Here is a 20,982-nt window from a genome sequence, read left to right as displayed (position 1 = left end):
AAAAGTTATAAGTTCACTCATAATTGATCAATTCAAAAACAGAAATTGTTCTTAAATCACTTAACACTATTATTAAAATGAAATCGAATTCTATGTTGTATTACAACATTGTTCTTAAAAATTAACAAATTAAACGAATTTTTGTTCAAAATCCACTTACCTCACAAAGTGGATAATTTTCACAAACCATATGCATATTTGCGTTGTTAGAATACACTTAGAACAGTCACTATCTTCACTAGCTCTCCGGCTAGACTTTTGACCAACAATATGTATTCTATTAAATTAATATGTTTCACAAACTATAATCAATCAACAAATGGACTGTATTCCTACACTTTTATTAAATTACACTTGTCAGCGATGCAAAATAATTGATACAAAATAAGCGAGCCATTCTACATGGCTGTCACAAACACAATTCTATCAATCAATTATCTTGTTGCCACACATAAAGTTCAAAACTAAAGGAAGAAAAGCAAAAGGAATTTACGCTGTTTGCAACAATAAAATGAAGCAAACGATACTCACATAAACATCTGGTAGCTTATATTCAAATCTCCCTCCTTTCAGCATGCCTTCGTGATGTAACGGTTAGCACACTCGTTTCGTATTCGAAAGGATGAGGTTCGAGTCCTGACGACGAGGGTATTTCTCATTTTCCATATCCTCTTGCTCGAAAATAACCTAATGACTCTACAGTGGCCCCGACCTAAAAGATGGTGGATGATGATTCTTCGATCAGGATTTGGCGATTGGGTTCCCTAAGGTATTTTCCCCCCTCCTTTCTGCATGCTTTCGAGGTGTAATGGTAGTACACTCGGTGCGTATTCGAGAGGTCTAGGTTCGAGTCCCGGCGAAGGCATTGCTAATTTTTCACATCTCCCATATCAAAGAAATCCTGACAATCTACAACTGAATTGAATTATTTATATAAATATAAAAAAGAGGGATTGTCATTGATTAGAATGAACACATGAAATTATTTCTGAAAACATTTTTTAGAAATTTGATATTTAGCTTTAAATATAAGTAACCTAATCTGAAGAGAAGGTGAAAATGTAATAAATTGATAAAAGAACTAATTTTGTAGGGGGGGGATTCTCGTAGTAGAAATGAAAGAAGTAATATACGTTTTAATCTTACAACAACAACAAACAAACAAAAAAAAAAAAAAACTGAGATATGTAAATTTAACGAGTTATCTTTTGACTTTCATTTTCTAATCAGTGAAAAATTAACATTAATAAAATTTAAGCTATCCAAATGAAGAAGCTTATAATTTAGCATTTAAATACCTAAATGATATACAAATAAAAATTTCATCACAACTTTCTAGCTTTAAAAAACAGTTATTTGAACAGTAAGACTGCTTTAAATCTTTTGAAGATAATTCTCTAAATACAGCCTAGTTCAATCCTAATGAAATTTGAAGCTGAAATAAGGCTAATATTCCCAGTTACTGTTGCTGATGGTAAGAGAAGCTTCTATAATCTTAAAATAAGAAAAAATTATGAAACATCTTCATCTATTCTCTGTATAGAATATGAATTAAGCTATCAAATTCCTTCTGGAAAAAATATTGATGATTTTATCTATAAAGGTTTTTATCTATAAAGGTAAGGAGTATCTATAAAGGTATCTATAAAGGTATCTATTTTTAATCTATAAAGGTAAGGAGAATTAAATTATATACAGTCAAAAGTCTTTAATCCGGACTCGTCGGGACTTCGGCGATTCCGAATTATCGATTTTTCCAGATTATAGATCATCAGTTTAAATCTGGTAAGATGGCATGCAGAAGTTATAAAATTAAAAATATGAAACCGTAATTTATGAAATAAAGAACAATTATGATCTAAAGGATATCAAAATTGACAAAAAAAAAAAAAAAAAAAAAAGCTTAATATTTATTTGTTTTTTTTATTAAACATTTCTTTCAATGTAAGTTGTTTAAGTTGCTTTGTTTTATGTGATAATACTTTCTCTTTAATTCTATAAACAGACATAATTTCTTCTTCAGTTACAAAGTTCCGCTGTTCAAGTCCTATAATTGCTGTGTCGAGAATACCGACTAATTTGTCAATCGAAATTTTTCCGTTTTCAATAACCTCTGTGTCACTTTCTTCACTATCGGAAGCGAATTATAATGAGGAGGAATTTGATTTAAATCATATCAAAGACGGAGTACATGGAGATAAAATACTGCATTTAGTAAGGAATTATAAGACAAATAAAATAAAAACATCTGCCCTGAAGATAAGGATAGTGCTGACAGATCAACTTCCAATTCATTGCGCGCCGTGTCGTTTCCCTTCCCCCGCAGAGCAGCGTGAAATTGATAAACATATTTCGGAATGATTAGATAATCAAAGGATATGCCTTTATCCATTTTTTGCAGCAATTCCACTTTTGGTTTAATGGACTTCGAAACATACTTTCGCTTTGTAAATCCTTTACATATTAGTAAATATATATCGGAAATTCTATTTGACATAATCGAAAGTTCAAGCTTACTTTTATAAAATTGCTGTAACAGTCTGCAAAAAATAATAAGCCGGATCCAATTCGAAGATTAAGGAACAACGCAATCTGCAACATTACCTGAATTAGATAATTTCAGCTTAGCTTATACCGTCCGTTATACATTAAACGCGCTTGCGTAAACGTATTATGCGCATGCGCACACGCATATTCGCAGCCGTAAAGGTCTTACGCGCATGCGTCAAAGCGACGCATGCGCAGAAATTTTGTAGATTTGAGGTCCGGATTATAGATCATTCCGGATTATGGGTGTCCGAATTAACGACTTTCGACTGTATATAAAATTACATAATTAGTATAAAATTACATAAATTACATAATGAGCACACATGTTTGCTTATAGCATTTTTTACATTGCTATCTATTCTGTTTCTTTGATATTTGCTATTTTTTAAACATTTCTCAGTTTATAAATATAGATCATTAATTGTAACATAATTTTTCTGAATATATAAAGCTATGATTGAACATATTATAAGTGTTAGAATGTTGTGATTTGAAATATTTATCTTCAATGAATATGAAAGCGTATAAATATCATTAATTTCAATAAACATAGGGGTATGCCTCTGCTTAAGGCAAAAAAATATCTATGTAATGCTCTACTTAGTTAGAGTCAGCATTGCAATATATGTTTTAAAAATTCCTCAGTGTAACCTCAAAAATATGTATTGATATTTATAATTATAAAAACACATAATTTCTAGACCTTTCACCAGAAAACGTTGAGGCATTATTTTTAATTCAATCAGTTCTTATGATTCAGAGAACGTAAAGAGATAATATAAAAATCAGCTCTGTGCTTCAAATCCTCAATGCATTATTTATGGAACTCCTAAATGTATTCTTTTCATGTGGTATCTATTGTCATGACTTTGAGCACACATGTTTGGGACAAGAATATTTGCATCTGATAAATGTTTGTTAATATAAATATTCAGTTTAAATTGAATTTTCAGAATATATTTTCATATGTGAAATTTTCAGAAATTTTTATACATGGAACCTACCTTCATCCACATTAAGAAACCTTATAATGTATTTTGCTTATATCATTTAGTGACTATTATCTAAAAATATGTCGCATTACTTAGCATTCCTGACTGCATAACTTTTCTTCTGTTTTATCTTCTCAGAAACAAAATAAATCATTATATTTTAATGCTTTTCTGCATAAATTATTTTCTTTTATTTAGTCCCAGAAATAAAATAAAAAAACTTACTTTAATTTTTTTTTTCTGAAATAATTTAAAGTAGTCTTTTAGATATTTTCAGTAACAATTTGGATATAAAAGTTCAGCTGAACTTTGGGAAGTGGCCATTACATGTTTTGCTATGCTTTTGTACACTAAAGCCTACATTTAATAATTTTATTGCATCGAATCTACTGTCTCTTATTTTAGATTACAAGTGAATCATTTCTTATGGGATTCACGATTAGGCCTTTCCAACACTAGATTTTTTTTTCCACTTGTTGTAATCTCAACTATTTCTAAATGTTAGGTTAGGTTATTTAACTATGGCAAAGCCTTGAGGGCTATCTGCCTAAGGGGAGGGATGCCTTTGTGGGGGACTTTCTAAGGGAAACTGGCTCATATACACGTTACACATGGGTAAAACCACGAAAACGGCCATGCAGCCAACCCATTTGCGGGATTCGAACCTTGGACCGAACTACCAGTGTTCAGCGACTTTACCGCTCGGCCGCTGGTGGGCCCCTATTTCTAAATAATGTCATCTGGTGTGACCGCACAGATTCTAGTGCCAGCTCTCATGAGGTTTCAGGTGGTTTATAGACGTCTTTTATTTCCTTTCAGAGGCAGATGTAAATGCTCCAAGTCCTTATATGCATCATAAGAGAGTGATTTTTTATTACTGAAAAACAGCTAAAACAGAAGCAAAATGCATGGTCTTTTTCTTCACTATGATTAATTAATTACGATCTCCATTGTTCAAGTTCCTGATGCAATGATTTGGTGAATATTTTCTAAAATAAAATAATTATCCCCTTTCTCTAGCAGATCTTTCAGTTCTTTGGCATCACTTACAGAAGGATTCTATCTTATCACATCAGTGTTGAAGTACATTACTCAATTTCTTTTATGAAGAGAAAAATGCTAAAGTAATGCAATTATTGCCCTCATTATTACTAATGTCAAAATTACTAGGATAACACGTCCTGATTTTGGTGGGACAGTCCTGCTTTTTGGAGGACTATCCCGTGCCCCACAGATTTTTAAAAATGTCCCGCTTTTTTAGAAAACATCTGCATTTCTTATTTTAAATGTACTGTTAAAATATATTACCTATTATTTATTAATTATTATAGTAAATATAAAGAAATAAAAAATACATAAATAAAAAAAAACACATAAAATGTATGCAGAGTACACTAAAATAGGCGATGTAACGAGTTAGATTTACTCGGTGGTGTTCGATCATTGTCGTTACGTCTCGTCAAGGAATATCTATTGTTAATGGAGGAACAGCTAGCATTAGCTCAAGGGCTATTTGCTTTCCACACTATAAACCACAATCAAAGTTTCAGATCAACTGATTGTACATCGTAAATGATCAAAACATTGTACGACAAAAAATTTGCAGAAGCAACGACAAAAACTGAAGCAATTATTTGTAATGTTTTTTCACTATATTCGTTTTCACAATTGCAGAAACAATTAGATTTTAAATGCACATTTATATCCATATATTTTGATGCTTCCAACCACAAAAATTTTAAATTATTTTCCACAATTGTTAAACTTTTTGATCTAGAAACAGAAATTAAAATTAGAATATTAGATTTTATTTCACTGCCAGGTGAAACTTCAGAAATAATTTTTGATTCAATAAGTACTATTTTAAAAAATAATAATTTGAACTATAAAATCATTGCCTATTGTGAGGATAACACTAATGCAAATTTTGGTGGAAAAGCTAGAAGAAGCATCAATAACGTTTTTACGAACTTAATGAACATTTGAACCACAAAATTATTAGAGTAGCTTGTTGGAAAGAAGGAACGGAAGACCCTCAGATGTATCCCCAGGGGTGTTCTCTATCAAAATTTGGATGGCTGCAGCATTAACGCAGTGGAATTATACCTGTATTACCAACAGTTTAATTTGCATATTCCACCACATGATGAAATGATGCTTGGTACTGAATTTGGAAAGAAATGAAGGACAGAAGATATGCTTCTAGTTCCATATAATTTGATATTAGTCTAACACTGACATACAGTGTGTTCATTTTAAAGCAGGTAAAAAACAAAATCATTATTTCAGTCTTGTATCTCTATTATTACAGTTGTTTTAAAGGGAGAATCAAGTAATAGAAAATAAAATAAAAAATAGAAATGCAAAACTCAAATAATGATTTTTTTAAATGATCTGTCTTATAATAAATGCACTGTGTTATGAATAACACAACATATTGCATTACACTTTACTCATATCTCATCATAAGCAACTTCAGTCCCGTCTTCCCTAGGATACTATGTTCAGCTGTTTCTTTGTAATATACATGTCAACAACCTTATATTTATGTTAGAAGATAGGGATGTAAATGTATTGATGTATGCTGAAAATTTGGTGACATGGTCTTCCATCCTCAAAAAAGGTACACAGAAATAGTTAATTAAATGATGTCATGAAGACTTGAGTACTTGGTGCCAATTAAATAACATGCATAGAAACAGAAAAGCCTGCCTGTATAACTTTTGTATTGTGTCACAAGCCTTTTGACTTGGAGTTTTATATAATAATATCCATGTGCCTCAATACTAAACTTTTAACTAAATGGGAATTGTCTTAAATAGAAATTTGTCTTGGAATTAATGGATTGAAGGAATTATCATTGAAATAATTGTTTCTAAACTTTTAACTAGTACATGGTAATTGTCTTAAATAGGAATTGATCTTGGAATTAATGGGTGGAGGAACTAATGTTAAAGATAAATAATTTTTTCAATGTAATTAAACAACAGGAGTAAGGTGGGGATATGCGATTACAACTTACAAACCTACTTACTGTTATGAAATATTCCAGCACTCAATTAATAACTGCCTTTGAGGATTTGAAGAACAAATTGGAACAAATGCAAAATCAGATTCTTCACCTTGACTGGCATTGAAAAAAACAACCCTAAGAGTTACTTTTATACTGAACTGGACAACTGTGCATGTCTCATGAGATACAAATTTCCAACTCAAGTTTCAACAACATTCTTAGACTTTCATAGATGTCTCAGATAAACTTTGAGCCACAAAGCTTAAAATTCAGCAGGGTTTTGTTTAATTTACATTGAGGGAAAAACTCAAGGATTTTGATGATTTACTAGACTGGTGCCCTAGTGAAGATACAATAGTTGTGTTTTGATTAGCAGTGGAATATCATTGCTGGGCTGTTCACATGAGTAAGACTGGAATTTTTAATAGTCTTGATTATCTCTGCCATTCTGGCTTTATGGATAGTGATCACTTCCTTCTTTGTCTTGCTCTAACAAAGAATTCTCTACTTAAACATAATTGGGAAGCTCGAAATAACATGAGACTTTTTTCACACTATTTTAAACTTTAGTAATTTAAATTTAGCATTTTAAACTTTAGTAATTTAAATTCTGGCTTGGCTATTGAATTCTAATTTTATGCTTATATGCTATATTTTAATATTGTTTTATCACCTAAGGACAAATTTTCAAAGGTTTTTCTTTTTAAGTATATAGTTTACGAAATTTAACTCATAATATCCTAAAATATGATTTCAACTAACAAGGAATAAATAACATTTTTATGACTTGAGTATCAAGTATAATAACTGAAATTCAAATATTTCTTATTCGTAACATATTTTACTTGTATTCACTATCAAACATGCCAAACTTGAATAACACTGAATCTTGAAGGATCTTAATATCCAGTACTGTAAGCCTGAATACAGATGATACTGTAAGCAGCTTCTGTTTTATTACTTGATAAATACAAAGTTCTAAGATTGAAAACGAGGAAAAAAAAAAAAAAAAAAAAGATTAAAAACCTAGGAATTGAAATACCACAACATATAAGGGAGAGTTAAATAAGCATGTAACTAAAAAAATAAGAAAACTGTAGCATGTTTTTCTTTAGTACTACTACTTTAATACATTTTATTACCTGTTACAAGTTTGATTGTTATGGCATTTGGATTTACAAAGTAGATCAGCTGATTTGCACAAACAGATGTTCGTAGTATACTTTTTTTAACAGCCGCATTTTCGAAATCCTTGTACCCCAACTAAAGAAAATTTTTTTTTTTTTTTACCATTTCACATACACTTACTTCTTCTATACCAACTTCTTCAATGTTCAAAAAATTTTTCTTTACAAAAAATAAACTGCTTTCCTGTTTACAACGATTTTAATTTACCGAACTTACTATCAAAAACATAAAAACTCATCATCTTAAATATCTCTAATAACGGCTATTATTGATTTTGGATCCATTTTTGATCTATCAATATCAGGTACTTTTATTTTAACATTTTTCCAAAAGTATTTGTCCAAATGTAAGTTTTGGAAAGTTTTTAGTAGACACAGTCTTCATCTTCTTTGCCTGCTTCTGAAGTCCTTCCTTAACTGTCTCTCGAAACACTTTCACATTTTGAGTTTTCTTGATAATTGCACCCGTTGTGTCAGAGCATATATCTGGTTCTTTCATTTCAATTCAAACTTTAGTATCTGCTTCCATTGTTATGTCTGATTATTTTTCATATGCATTATTATTATCTTGCAATTCTAAATCAACTGTTGATTCGAGATTAGTTTTCCCATTTTCTGTATTAATCACACATTCATTAGTAATACATACTTATAACTTTTTTCTAAATCCTGTTCAGTGGTCATGTTACTAATCAAATTATGTGGCAAAACTGAGTTAGCAAGTCCTAGCTTCATAAGACAACTTTGCAGGACATCAGGATAGCTTCATTAAGATGAACATTTGAATCCTTCCTGATATGCTTTGTTTTTCATTTTTGAACAAATTTTAATCCTTCTGACCAATTTCCTATCTTATTTCTTTCCAACATGTTCTCAACATCTTGGTTCACCCGTTCGACAGAACTTTGTGACTGACTGTGTCTCGGTTTTCAGTGAGCTATTTTTATATCACTCCACATTTCACATAAACTGTTTATGATTTGATTTGGTTGCAAAATTCCCTCCTATTATCAGAGTGAAGAATGCTCAGGGATCCAAAAGCTATGAAAATATCCAGAAAGTGATATGCTACTTCAACAATTCTTTTACTGTGTAAACATCGGAGTAGGACAAATTGTGTAAGATGATCTTGATGCACTCAAATGAATTTCATATCATGATCAGTATTGGACTGCATATCTATTAGGTTGACTTGGCATCGAGAATTCATTTCACTATGCACAACTGATTTAATTACAATCCCATCTTTCACAGTTTTTTGTTTCTTCTGACATGGTTCGCATAGTCTTAAATATGTGAAAATAGGTTCTACTGTTACATTCTTGTACTTACGATTCAGTTCTTTAATAATGCAAGTTCTTTCACCATGGCCAATTGCAATATGAGTGCTGTGTTGGACTTCATCAGTTGTAACATAATATAGGATTTTTGCAAATAGTGATATTATAAGTTTGTCCTTTCCTCCAATTAGAATACGACAGCATTTCAACCTTCTGTAATGAACTGTTTGTTTCTCCATCACATATTTCTCACTTGTTAAATAAAAGCAGTTATCAGGCTTATTTTTTACAAATTCAGACAAAATGTCATAATCTTTTTCCGCACAACATCACTCATTTCCCATCAGCAAAATAAAAAAAGCAAAGTATGTAAAAATGGAAACAAACTTCAGGGAAAGTGCAGAATCACCCCTGTTTAGTGCATTTCTCAAAATCGCCAACTTGAAAATAACAAGTCTAAGAATTGCACAAACTCAGTGTCCATGTACACAACAACCTATTTTTGCTTAAAATAACATCAGATAATTACACAAACTCGGCACTATGCACTCCCTTGACTTTGTCCATGTGAACATCGATAAGTGGGCGATTCTGAACTTGCGCCCAAACTTCTTCTTTTTTAGATCGTAGCTGCTTACACTTGTTTAAATTATGTCCAAGTTAGACTGCGAATGGTGCAAATAAGGAGAGGCAGGAACAGAAAAGTGTCATGACGGAATTTGTGTGCGGAGGCTTATTCAAGGTTGATTTAAATCCCTCGTTTCAGGATTTTACCAGAAGGCATTGGTAACTCCTCGGTTTTACCTCAAAGGCTGAAGTGGAATCATATTAAAGCATACTTCGAGCTTTTAACAAGCTACTTTGGTAAAAAGCTAGGTTTTACTGGTGAAACCTAGGATTTACCAGACTTTAGGATCTTACAGTAACATATCTCCATTCATACTGCATATAATATTTTACTCGTAAAATGTATACGATTCTCTTATATTCTTATATATATTGATTCAAATAATGAATAAAACTTAAATGCAATAATGAAAAATATGTGCAAATGATTTTTTAAAAAGTACGGAGCTTTTTCATAATATTTATTAAATTATAAAATGAACAAATATAATTTTTTCACAATTTTTATTTATTAAATTATAAAATGAACAAATATCATTATTTCACAATTCACAAAATTACACATATATACAATAGTTAATATATATTATTAGTAATCTTCCTTTTACTTACTGTTTATTCCTAACCTACTTTTTTTTTTTTTTCTTTATTACAGATACTTTAATAATCCCATTAAAATATTCTCGTGCTTTCATGAAAAGCAGTATTCAGCAGAATTACTAGATTTTATTTTAAATGATTTTATTTTAAATTAGATTTTATTTTAAATGATGTTACGATCATCAGTTATGTTATGATCATGTTATCAAAAACAGCAGTAATATTAAAGAATATGAAGATTTAAAAATTATTAGAACACTGCTCGTATTTTGTTATACTTCTAACTCGGAAAAAAAAATCTTCCGGATTCTACAATTCTGAAGTTTTAGTTACATGCTCCATTACATAACGCATTTGTAATCTAAGTTTGTTTTATTTGGTTATTAATGCAGTTATATGTAATCATGTCGAAACATTTATCAATACGTAATGGATGTAGTTACCAAATAATTTTTTGCCATCGGTGTTTGTTTACATCATGATATTAAGGATTTTCTATAAACTAAACTTCTCGAAATTCACATAAAAAAGTGGAAAACAGCCAATTATAGTAACCCAGACAAATAGTTTGTGACGTATTGTTGCCACCAGTCACGTGAGACCCGCTAACTTCCGTAAACCGTCAGCGTTTGTAGTCGCATAATTGTAACGGACTTCTAAAAAAATCGCCACATTCTTCTTCCTTGTTCGCAGCGCCCTCCATTGCATTTAATATTAAATAATTTTTTTGTTTATTTTTAAATTACTTCTAGCGCATTTTATTTAATAAACTTTTCCATGTTCTTGTAGTAAGCTTCGTTTATTTCGTTTGTCGTGAAATTTTTGCAAGCACCCTGTTCTTCTTACGAGAGCTACCTGAGCTAGTATTCCAGATTAACAAGGGACAATCAGTGTGAATAAATTGTTATGAACCAGTATTTATTTTGGATTATTTTTAACTAACATCAGCTTTATTGAGATTTACTTTTTAAAAAATATTGCTCTCTACCGCACTTTACCATTCCCATTTTGTTTAAAGCAAGTTAATCGTAACCGCGAAAGTTTAAAAAAAAATTGTAAACAAACATGAGTGTTTTGTTTGAAGATGATAGAGGATATTTTATTTGTTGCAAAACTTACCTTAATCAGATTTATGAATCATGCATAGATGAAAATTCAGTAAAGAAAAAACTGAAGATTCGAGATGTATATTTTCAAATAAAAACTCCGTATCTTATGAATAGTGCAGCAAAACAGAAATCTCTATGTCTGCAGACAGAAGTATCATTGAAAGTAGGCAGTTTTTGGATTATAGATTGAATTTTAGGGGAAAGTGCAGAATCGCCCACTGCTTGGTGCGTTTTTAAGAATTGCACATACTCGGTGTGCATGTACACATCGACCTATTTTCACTTGAAAAAAACATCCCAGAATTGCACAAAAATGGCATTGCGCACTCCAGTGGCGTAGCTAGGGTGGGGGCAAGGGGGGACATCTGTCCCCGGGCGCAGGGGTGCCAAACTGATGTGATGAAATTGCAGAATGAAATGTTTTCTATCCTTGGAACACAGAAAGGGGCGCAAAATCTTCAGTTGTCCCCGGCCGCTGAAAACCCTAGCTACGCCTCTGGCGCACTCCCTTGACTTTATCCATGTACACATTGACCTATTTTCACTTAAAAAGTCGGCTCTAGTGTAGAATTGGGTGCCCCTTCTATTGGCGACATTTTTGTTTTTTAAAATTTTGGCGATGAAACCTCATTTCTGGTTACCTCGATAGTTTTAACTTTGTTTTAGCTTCCTGATTTTATTTGAATGAAAATAGATTGATGTGTACATGGACATATTTAAAGCAGTGCACAATGCCTAGTTTGTGCAATTGTAGGATGTTTTTTTAAGTAAAAACAGATTGATGTGTACATGGACACAGATTTTGTGCAATTCTTTGACTTCTTATTTTGGTTTTGTGTAGCGGACATCTTGAAATTGTGCCTTCCTGGTGCCAATCTTGGCGTCAAAAAGGAATCGCCAATAAACAAGGGCACCCAATTGTAAACTTTTACCAAAAAGTCAAAGAAAATTCACAAAAATCCAATTCTTCTTACTCTTGTAAAAAGCGCCAATCAAATAAATGGGCGATTCTGCACTTTAGCCGAATTTAATTTTAGTTATAATTCAGATGTATATTTTAGTTTAGAAGTTCTTAATATTGTAATCCCTTCGATGCTTTTTATAACCCAATACTCATCAATCCAATATTTTTCATTCTTCTTCCTCCATTTTGGAAATGTATATTTCTCAAATATAATTATTCTATTCTTTCACGGTGGAATGCTGTTTAACCCACTGCTTTGTGAAAAAATATTTTCTATGTGAAAAGCATGCCAATCTTGGCAAGAGTTTTATTCCGTATCTGAGAAGTATGCTGAGTTGTTAGTACACCTCATGTAGATATTCAAATAGTATAGTGGTTTGAATTAAATTTGACCCATGATCGTTATCTTATGCCTTAAAGATTTCATGTGGAGAAATCGCATTTTTGTGTTATATGTGTATTTTTATGTTATTTATCAAATCATGGCATGTAAAGTATTCGGGATATGAAACAGATGAGTGATTGTGCTATTATATTTATGCTTGTGGAAATATAAGGGAAGAAAGCTGATTTAGATTTTTTTTTTTCCAATGGCAGATTGTGAACAATTACAAATGTAACCCAGTTCATTAATCTATACAAGGCCGGATGTGGTGGTCTCTTTATTATGGAGGCACCTAATAGGTGGGCCACCATTGCCTTTCCTATGAAGGGACGGACAGTTACAACCATGCTTTCTCTGGGATTCGAACCCAGGCCCTTCAGCATTGCAGTCAGCTTCCCTGACCACCATACCGACTGGGTGGCTAGATTTAGATTGATAGGTGAAATCCTAGTGTAAGGTACGGCTTTTACGGTATTTTGAAAATTGCTGCCAACGCCAAAATGATGCGTTTGAACCCATCCAATATATCCCTAGTTGCCAAATCTCTTGTGCACCATATACTAGGATCAGACTGATTAATGTATAATAGTGAGTTTGATTGTGTCTTATTATGAAGTTCAGAAATCCTGAGATGGGGGCATACTCAGCTGATGCGAGTTGTTCAGCTGTGAGACACACCCTCCGAAATAATACCTTTCATGTAAAGGATGAATTTCATTCCTATTTATGAGAATATATATGTAAGAAATTCTATAATCTTTTAATCAAAGACAAAGCTTTTTGTGCATTCTTGTCTGACATCATCAAACTTTATTTGCCAATAAAGAAAGATGCATTAGAAAACTGAAGTGAGGAAATCTTGTATTTTCTCTATTTTACCACCATTTTATGCATGCTTCCACTTGGTAGCATGCATAATTTTGCTTTCATGGGAAACTGCACAAAAACAGGCCAATTTGGTGATATTTGAAATTGTGGTAAACAGTTAAAGTACATTTTCAGCATAGTTTTATTCCCCATATCCAAATTTAAAAAGATTTCATAAATGTTAACTTTTGCATCAACATTAAATGAATCGCATGTCATGTGGTCAAAACTGTTTTTAAGTTGGTTCAAATTTTTCATTTTCCCATCATGCTTTTAGTAATGGAATAGCGATTAGTGTATGTGAGAATAGTGATTTTATAAATACACTTATTATCCACATCAAACATTGAAAAAATTTTACCTCTGGAAATATGATCATTATATATCTCCAAGGAAGACCAGAATTTGGAGAATGTCATCATTCACAGAGTCTCTTGGTATATGACCGAAATATTTCCTAAATATCCTTATTTCTCACATACACAAGTGTCGGCATTCACTATGTACTGATGATGAATGTTGAATAAAAATATTTTTGTTAGGTTTTTAAGTAGTATTTTATTATTAAAACATATTATGATAATGCTAAAATAGGAGAAAGCCTTAAATGAGAAACGAAAATAATGCCAATAATAAACATATTTAATAATGTGATTGATGTTAAACAATCTAATTTATTGCAACGGTTTAAACTGTTATGATCCTTTGAATTGCACAAGCATCTTGCTTTTACAACTGCATTTAGTTGTGGTACACTTCTTTCTTCTCGTCTTTTCCTTTCAACCTCCACCAGAGCATATCTATGCTTGTTGACATACAAAAGTGATGGTCTGAATGTATATGACCAAATATTCGGTCTTTCACTGACATATTTTGTATGTGTTGACATCCACTAGAGAATATCGACATTCTCCAATTTTAGTCTTTTATGATAACATATATAAATGGAAGTAAGTATTCCACTATTAACTATCATCTGTAGTTATTTTATTTTAATTTACAACATGCAAGCACAATTATATCCCTTCATCACTCATGTGTTATTTGTAGAATGTAGTACACAAATAAATTGGAAGCAAGACAAAACAAATTAATTTCTCACATCAGAAATCACTGTTACATGCAAGCCTTGATTGCACAGGGCGATTAATTTTTGTATTTGTGATTGTATATCAACATAGAGTAAAAAATTCACCAAACAGCACCGAGGTGGGTGAGCTTATATGTAAATACTTAAATAAATTGCATTTTTAACTTGAAATTCTATTACAGAAAAGGGTTTTTCAATGTTATTAAAAAAATATGGTGTATTTGATGAAAGTAGTTGAATATTAAAAAAAGTACTGTTAAAAATTATTCGAGTATGGGTAAATTTTTACTTGTATGTTGGTTAATTATGCCATTTAACTGGCCATTTTTCAAAACAGCAACATGCATGATTAAGAAGAATTGCCAGTTTTCTTGAAGCAATTGAAATATGTTCTTTTATTAGCCTTTCAGTTTTTATGTCTTTGAATAGGAAAATGATATTGTCTTGAATTCTGTCACATTCGTATGTCATCAAGGTAAAACAAGATATATATTTAGTTATCGTAAATAACCAAACATATTTAAGCTCCCAGTGGATTAAAATGTAAATTTCATGCTCATGGATTTCATTTCATGAATTAAAATGTTCATAATTAATGTATTTATTCTCAGTTGAAAAATTTAACAATTTAAACATGAAGGTTAATCTTGTTCTTTAAATAAAAGTTCATGCATGGATTTCTACTAATTTTTATATTCCAGTTTTATTTAGAAAATCTTCTGTAACACAGAAGCTATCTCTGCTAAGGCAGATAACCCTTAAGTACTCAATTGAATTGATCAAGTTCTTGATTAAATCTAACCAAATACTAGGTTATGGCTTTGCGAATTTTACATATAGATTTATTTAAATTGAGATTATTTTTATGTGTTTTATAAATTAAATAAGAAAATGTTGACAAATACCAAAATTTGAATAAAAATAGTTTTTTTATATTCATAAACTAAAGCTAAATGCTTAACAAGTATACAAAAGGCTGGCCACATCCCCCCCAGGCTGAGAACCCCTGCACTAAATGATAAGAAATTTGGAATGGTTGAATGGAAAGGCATAGACACTTTAGCAGAACTAGAATCACCAGTATGTAATGAAAAAAGAAAAATTAATTTCTATTACAGGGAAACAATTGATAATATTTTATACGAGTTTAATAAAACTCATCTAGATTTAGCATGTGCTTTTAGTCTTGAAAATAGACATGTAGAAAATTTAAATGTAAAGATACTGAAAATGTAAAAAGAACTTTTAGATAAATTTGGGTCTTCATTATTAATGTTTGGAGAACAGTTCTTTTTCAACTGAAAAACTAGAAGTTTTCTGCAATATAAATTGTGCAAATTATAAAGAAATACAGAAAACCTATGTAATTCTATATAAAAGTAACCCTGTGAGTTAGAGTACAAGAAAACAACCATTAGTTAACTTAGTAGTGGATAATTAAGAAGCAAATGTTTTTGGTGATTAAGAATGTATAAACTAAAATCAAGCATAAGAATGTAAATATAACTTTTTGAATTTAAGAAAAGGAAATAAAAATTAAAGGAAGGTATTGAGGGATAATTTTTATTTATGTAGTATTTCTCTGTGAATGCCACAGCAGTTAATGCTTTCAGTGTTTTGTAAGAAGTATCTTTTGGTTCTGTTATTATGACCCATTCAACTTAAAAATAACCAGCTATTATCGTCTGGCACTTATTCCCATATGGGCCTGGGTTGAGTACATTTTTCTTCTTTAACCCGGCATTATTCGAGCGAGGATTGCTCGTGCTGGATATGACATACCCAGAGCAGTTTCTTCTTTTCTTTTACCATTAAATCTGCACAAAATATAAAAGAACAAAAACATGGAAGAGAAAACATAGTTTTAAACATATATTAAAATTTTTACCTTTAATTTGCACAATTTCAGCAAATGCATGCTATATGTTCCATGTATACATGTTTTTCACATTTTTCACAAACTTAGCTTTTCTGTCTTTTTTGGCCCTGCATTCAGCACATCTTTTATATGTCGTCTTTATCTTCTTAGCAGGTGTATCAACCTCATTATTGCCCAGTTTTACTCTTAGGCTTTGTAGAAGCATTGCTTGTTGACTTTTTATAATCTTCTATCAGTTGAAAACATTTAGGCCAATGACTTGTTTTTTTTTTTTAGCTGTTGAATATGTTGCAGCAATTTCATCCATGACATCCACAAATTATGTTTTTAGCAGAAATTCTAATGTTTCCACGGAATTTCATTTTTATTCATTTTGTTATATTATTCTTTCCTATAAAATAGTCACTTTCATTTGAATCAGAAAGATCACCCTCTAAATAAAATTCTATTTCAGGCAAAAATTCATGTCCACTGTAAATTGCTTCATCATCTGCCTCTTCATTATCGGAAAACTCATTACCTTCCTCAAGACCTTCTTCACTCGAAGAAACAGTATCAAGTAAATTTCTTAAATGTCGCATTTCTTTATCATAATTTCCAAAACGCGCCATAATGAGAGTATGATTTCAATGCGCCTACCAGTACTCAGAATTGTAACAGTAATGCTCGCATTGGGTGTGACATACCCTGAAGTGGCGATTAGAAGATATCTATTTTTAGAACTCTTTCCTTTATTCTTCCCTTCCAAGGTTATAACTCTGGGAGCAGCTACAAGAAAAATCATCCATTTTTAAAAAAAGGTTGGAGAGAAACAGCGAAAAACCGGAGGCGGGTCGGTATGTCATACCCAGGGCGATCAAACCCAGGTTAAATGGTCATATATTTGATTTGAGTACACTTTTTCTGACTTTCTAAATAAACGTTATTTTCATGTAAAGATATGGTGGTCACTTAAGTATAAACCCTCTTGTATGAACTCCTTTATTATGTTTATTATTTTCCTTTTTATGTAGACTCACATTGATGAAAATTTATGATCACTATATTCAACTAGATATATAGAAAACAAAGTAAAGAAACACATGCTTATACATGATTGGCCAGGCACAAGAGGGTAGGTATGTATAGGATGGTATAAGAGATTCCAAACAACATGCGGTGAGTCGTTGAATGATGAGTGGTAAATTGAATGATGAGTAAAAATTAAACAAATTTTCTTTAAATACCTGCTTTTCACCAGTTTGTATTAAAAAAAGTTCATAAACTATATTTAACATTAAATGACTAATACTGTTAAATTTTGCACATATTTATATCTATTTTTCAATATTTTTTGTACTTTTCTTTATTTAATTTATAAAATGCGTTAAAAAGTAATCCGAATTCAAATAATCTATATGTATTTTTTTTTTATTTTTAAAAATAGGGGAATGATCATCTAGCAGTGGTGAAAGAGGTGCATGGAACAAAAAAAGATTATAAAACCACTAGTTTACAGAGTTTCATTACTTAATAATTTTATATTAACATTTTGAACACTATGGATATTTTCATTCTACTTCTGAGGGCCCACCAGTGGCCGAGTGGTACAGTTGCTGAACACTGGTAGTTAGGTCCGAGGTTCGAATCCTGCAAACAGGCTGGCTGCATGGGTGTTTTCGTGGTTTTCCCCATGTGTAACACGTATACGAACCAGTTTCCCTTAAAAAATTCTCCACGAAAGCATCCGTCTCCTTAGGCAGATAGCCCTCGAGGCTTTGCCGTAATTATATAACCTAACCTAACCATTCTACTTCTGACAAGTACTTACTTTAAAATTTTTCAGGGAGGATTAGGGCTCCTTTGGCTACCTTTGTAAACACATCCTTTATTAGTTACAATTTAAAGCAGAAGTCCATATTTTAATCCTAGAAGATTTCTGCAGGTTATTAAAAATAATTTTTTTTTTAATGAAGGTATTGTGTTTACTGTGTGCAGGTGAAATCTGTATAATACAGCTCTACAAAATGTTCATAACTTAAATTATGTGAAGTGAAATACTAATCCAAAAATAGAATCCATTCCCCAACTTAGAAGAACTACGTTATTTATCTTTTATAACTATTAATGATATGTTCACCAAAAGTATGACAATCAAAGGTGTTACTAATGCATGCGATTTTTCTTGCTTTATCACTGTTAAGCACAAGTAAATAAGAAAATATTTTTATCTTTTTAACAAATATAGTGTGGTGAAATTTTACAAAAAAAAAAAAAAAAAAAAAAAAAAAAAAAGTCAATTATTTTTGTATGTTTAATTTCATACTTACTATGTTTCTGTCTGAACTTTCAATTTATTTTATTAAAAAGACCACTAGCTAGAAAATAGAATCTCTATTATTTGGCTTTGCACTTAAGTGTTTTTTAATGCAAAATTTTGAAATTCAGTCATCTGAATTCATTTTTTCTATAATAAATTTGATTTGATTTCTTCAGCCATGTTACAGGCATAGTTTGGGTAAAAGTATAGTTTAGGGTACCCCTTGGCGAAACTTGGCAATTTTTGGTGGTACATGGATACCGATTTTGTGCAATTCCTTGACTCGTTATTTTGGCTTGCGAAACGGCGATTTTTGCGCCAATCGCCGCTAGACAAAGCCAGAATAACAAGACGAACAATTGCACAAACTCGGTATCCATGTACACATCGACTTATTTTCACTTAAAAAAAAATCCCTGAATTGCACAAAAATGGCATTGCGCATTCCTTTGACTTTATCCATGTACACATCGGCCTATTTTCACTTTAAAAAAATCCTAGAATTGCACAAAAATGGCATTGTGCACTCTTTTAACTTTATCCATGTACACGTCGACCTATTTTCACTTAAAAAAATCCCAGAATCGCACAAACTTGCATTGTGCACTCCCTTGACTTTGTCCATGTACACATCGATATATTTTCACTTAAAAAGTTAAAGCAGCACCAAATTCTACAATATAGGCAAACAAAAAATATATAATCTCAATAACATACATTTTAAACGAAACAATAAAATAACATAAAAAAGGAAAAACATGTTATACATTTAAGCACTACCAAAAGCAAATATTCACTTACCATGATTTTCGAGTTCGCTTCGTACACCCAGAGCCACGTAAAAGTCAAAATAGCAATCATACTCAAATGACTTTTTTCAAACCAGGTACTCTTTCTGATCGAATGCTTCACATAGTGACCATCTGAACCTTTCCTCCTACAAACCCATTCAAATCCATCTAAACGGTTTTTACGTTCGACTAGACGCATATCCTTCCTACATACAGGACACTTATAATGGCTACTAAATAAACTTTCATTTACACACCAGTCAATTAAAGCTCTTTTCCAAATCTTCTTCTTTTGTTCCAAATCGTACAGAAACTTCAAATTAATTTTACTATATTCGGCCATTCTACCGCCTAAAGAATCAAACCAACACACACCACAAAAATGCTTACAAAACATCCCACGATTCAAAATTTTCCAGAATCATGCACCCGATTACGTCACAATAGAGTTTCCATAACATCCAACTACTCAGGCTACCATAAATGAAACAACAACTTGGTGATAAATCAAACAACAACTTCACCATAATACAAGGGTACCCCTTGTAAAGTCTTACTCTACCCCATAGTTTGATTTTAAATTAAAATTCTAACCTCAAAATCCCATCTGCTTATCAAATTAGAGCAAAACGGTATTATAAATATGCATGTTGTATGGAAATTTCCTCAATTTTGTGCTTAGAATAGTGGCTGTAGTTCTGTTTGCATGTGATATTAAGTGTTTACTTTTTCTCAATACTTTGAAAATCAACATGTCGGACCCTTCTTGTATAAACTCATTACTAACATCTTAAGTTTGCATACTACTACTAAGTGTACTAAAAATATGCCCACAAATAATTTTTTTCCATTATTTCCATGCCTAGTACTTTGTAGCCTGTGATTTATATTATTACACTCATAGCAAATCAATCAGGAATTTCAAAACTTGAAATATGCTATTGAGCAATCAAAAAATTATAATTAGCCTTCATTCTCCAAAATAGACCACAAAGGATAATTTAATTCAAAATTGAATGTTTTAAATCTACCTACTATATTTAAACTTTATTGAAACTTGAAATATATAGTTATCTTTTATAATTTATTTACATATTTTAAATTATGCTCACTTTTTATATTATCAAATCTATAAATTATATATGAAAAAAGCTCAGTTTAAAATATCCAAATTCCTTCTACTGAAATGTTCCACATGATTCTGATTGCATTGTATTTGCATGTACACTTTAAATGATTCTCATGATGAAGTATTCATTTAATTATGGATAGGTTATTGAAATTTCAGTTTTTATAAATAAATCATATTTCAAATAATTTTTGTGCGAGTAATATACTACAGTAATATA

At 31.3% G+C, this 20,982-nt stretch overlaps 1 protein-coding gene across 1 annotated transcript in view; it reads left to right on the top strand.

Annotated features, from left to right (window-relative positions):
* The first annotated feature begins 11,288 nt into the window (after nucleotides 1-11,288).
* The window catches only part of Mettl4 (Methyltransferase like 4), a 47,942-nt gene continuing 38,248 nt past the window's right edge, over nucleotides 11,289-20,982 (top strand). The window contains exon 1 of the mRNA XM_035364535.2: nucleotides 11,289-11,521. Coding sequence (XP_035220426.1) covers nucleotides 11,315-11,521 — 207 coding nt within the window. The 5' untranslated portion in view covers nucleotides 11,289-11,314. The remainder of the gene's footprint in view (nucleotides 11,522-20,982) is intronic.

This window comes from Stegodyphus dumicola, chromosome 4 (genome assembly GCF_044657685.1).
Source record: "Stegodyphus dumicola isolate Sdum_Otavi_A_Nest chromosome 4, ASM4465768v1".
In the NCBI taxonomy this organism is placed as follows: Eukaryota; Metazoa; Arthropoda; class Arachnida; order Araneae; family Eresidae; genus Stegodyphus; species Stegodyphus dumicola.
Note: the sequence above shows the minus strand (reverse complement) of the source record. Positions and strands in the feature narration are given on the sequence as shown.